The sequence below is a fragment of the Bison bison genome, unplaced genomic scaffold, assembly GCF_000754665.1.
Source record: "Bison bison bison isolate TAMUID 2011002044 unplaced genomic scaffold, Bison_UMD1.0 scf7180017860443, whole genome shotgun sequence".
Taxonomy (NCBI): Eukaryota; Metazoa; Chordata; class Mammalia; order Artiodactyla; family Bovidae; genus Bison; species Bison bison.
Genome location: NW_011491015.1, coordinates 627,542 through 629,856, shown reverse-complemented (window position 1 = coordinate 629,856; position 2,315 = coordinate 627,542). Strand labels below are relative to the sequence as shown.

At 58.9% G+C, this 2,315-nt stretch overlaps 1 protein-coding gene across 1 annotated transcript in view; it reads right to left on the bottom strand.

Annotated features, from left to right (window-relative positions):
* RGMA (repulsive guidance molecule family member a) overlaps positions 1-2,295 on the bottom strand; it is a 49,368-nt gene extending 47,073 nt beyond the window's left edge. Inside the window, exon 1 of the mRNA XM_010832177.1 lies at positions 2,255-2,295. Coding sequence (XP_010830479.1) covers positions 2,255-2,268 — 14 coding nt within the window. The 5' untranslated portion in view covers positions 2,269-2,295. The remainder of the gene's footprint in view (positions 1-2,254) is intronic.
* Between the last annotated feature and the right edge of the window lie 20 nt (positions 2,296-2,315).

Sequence of the window (2,315 nt, the reverse complement as noted above, 5' to 3'; positions counted from 1 at the left end):
TAACTAAACACCCGCAAAGGGGGACACAGTTTGCGATAGCGTGGGGAGTGGGCGGAGAAGCCGCCTCTCGTTTGGAATGTTTGCTCAGAGCATAGGCCCCTGTCTGCCACCTGAGAGGGAAAGGGTGGGAGCAGGGTTATTGAAAAAAGGATGCTGGGGACCTCCCTCACCACCACCACAGCTCAGAGGCTCTCGAGGGGGCAAGGACCCTTCCCACAAGGAGAGCACCACACCGCTCTACAAGGAACCAGCTGACTCTTCAGAACAGGGAGAGTCCAGCGCATTGCTAATATCATCTGCCCTGGAAGGTGGCAGCAAAAACCAGGCTCCGGCAGACGGTGGAGCCCGCCTGGCTGTGTGGGTGCCCCACCCACAGCCTTTGTCCGCTCTGTTTGCCATCCAACAAAGTCTGCCCCAGTTGCTAATTGGCGATCGTGTCCCTTATAAGGGAGGCCTGCTTGTTGCCTGCCCTGGTAGTGGAACAGCAGGAAGTCTCTGGGCAAAAAAAAAAAAAAAGCCATTTTTGTATATTATACCTCTCCTGGATGGATTTGTGCCAGACTCTTTTCCAGTTCTCCTTCAGCTGCCCTCCAGAGCACAGCCCACTTCTTTTCTAGGGGGTTAGGGCTCAAGACTCCCCTGACAAATCATTCATGTCTGTGATGCACAGGAGAAGATCACAGTCTGTGCACAGGTTTTGCCAATTTCTGCGACACGTGTCCAGAGAACATGCGCGGGCTCACTCTGGTGACATTCTAGGTCATGTCTGTGATGTGTGCTCAGTCGCCAAGTCATGTCCCACGCTTTGCAACCCCACGTACTCTAGCTCGCCAGGCTCCTCTGTCCAGGGAATTGTCCAGGCAACAATACTGAAGTGGGTTGCCATTTCCTCCTCCAGGGGATCTTGCCCACCTAGGGATGGAACTCATGTCTCGTACGCCTCCAGCGTTGGCAGGTGGATTCTTTACTACTGAGCCACCTGGGAAGCCCTGTGCTTGTGAGAGAGGACCCTAAAGCCAGAAGGAGAAGGTGATGGATCTTCTCCAGGTGAAAGCCTGCCACACTCAGTGCGACCTGCAATTCTGACCCGTGAGCTGGGCGCGCGGAGCTCTGTCGCCGCTGCGCTTCAGCTCAGCCGGAAGGTAAATAAATACAGCGGGGAAAACTCGTCCCTGGGTTAGCTCCTGCCGCCCAGAGAGACGCCCCGAGTCTCCCACTTTGAGAACATTCAACTTCGACGCCTAAAAGAAACGCGCGGCTCATCATTTCCGCTAGATGGCGCGATGTCCCCTAATCCGTCCGCAAGACACCCGATTTATAAAAATAAATACAATCCGACGCCTTCCGAAACCACATCACATAATAGCAGCTCGCAGGCTCCCATCAGAAAAAAAAAAAAAAAAAAACTAAATCTGGGGGAATTGACTACGTCCGAGCAAATCTAACGCAATCACATTAACAGGCTGCAATCAAGAATTGCACGGGGGCGCCCCCTTCATCGGCCCTCCCCCTGGGTACACCTGTTCCCCTGCCCCAGCGCTTCCGCTGGATGGGCCACGGCTCGAACCACGCGCGGAGCCTTCTCTGCTCGGAGCTCGCCGGGTCCACCTGTCCGCTTAGGAACACCAGGGCCCCCCGGGATCCTACTCCTTAAGCACTCAGCCCAAGCCCCTCATCTTCCTGCGCACCTGCCCTTCCAGGCAAGGGACCACTCGGACCCAAGCCCACACGGAGCGCAGCGTCGATGCCCCCGGGGCCGGCACTCGAGCCGCGGCTCTAACTAGGTAGCCTGGCGCAGGGCAGGGGTACGCGGCCCGGGCGAGTCCGGCCAGTGAAGGCTCACGGCGGGACGGCCGGGTGGCCCGCTCGGTCTCAGGCCCCGCGGGCCGATCGGAAGGGCCGCCCGAGGAGGAGGTGGCAGCGCGGGAGAAACGGAGCTCCCAGCACGCGCACAGTGGTCCAGACGGTCGCCGGGTGTGCCCAACCGCGCGCGCTGCGGGCTGCCGAGGAAGAGCATTTTAGGGGAAAAAAAAGAACAAATACCAAACCACAAAAACTTTACTGCTGCCAAGAGCTCAAGCGATCGAGTCGCAGCAAAGCTCCAAATCTGGGCAAGATGAAAGCAAGATGAGACGCAGGGTTGGAGCGGGGGGAGAGGTGGGAACCAAAGCGGTGCGGTGGCCCGGGCAAGTGGCGGCGGCGGCGCCTCGGGGCTGTCAGAGCCGGGTTGGTCAGGCTCCCGGCGCGCGCTTACCTTGGCGGCTGCATGAGCCCCTGCAGCCCGCGGGGGGTGGCGCTGGCCGGGCGGCAGGAGA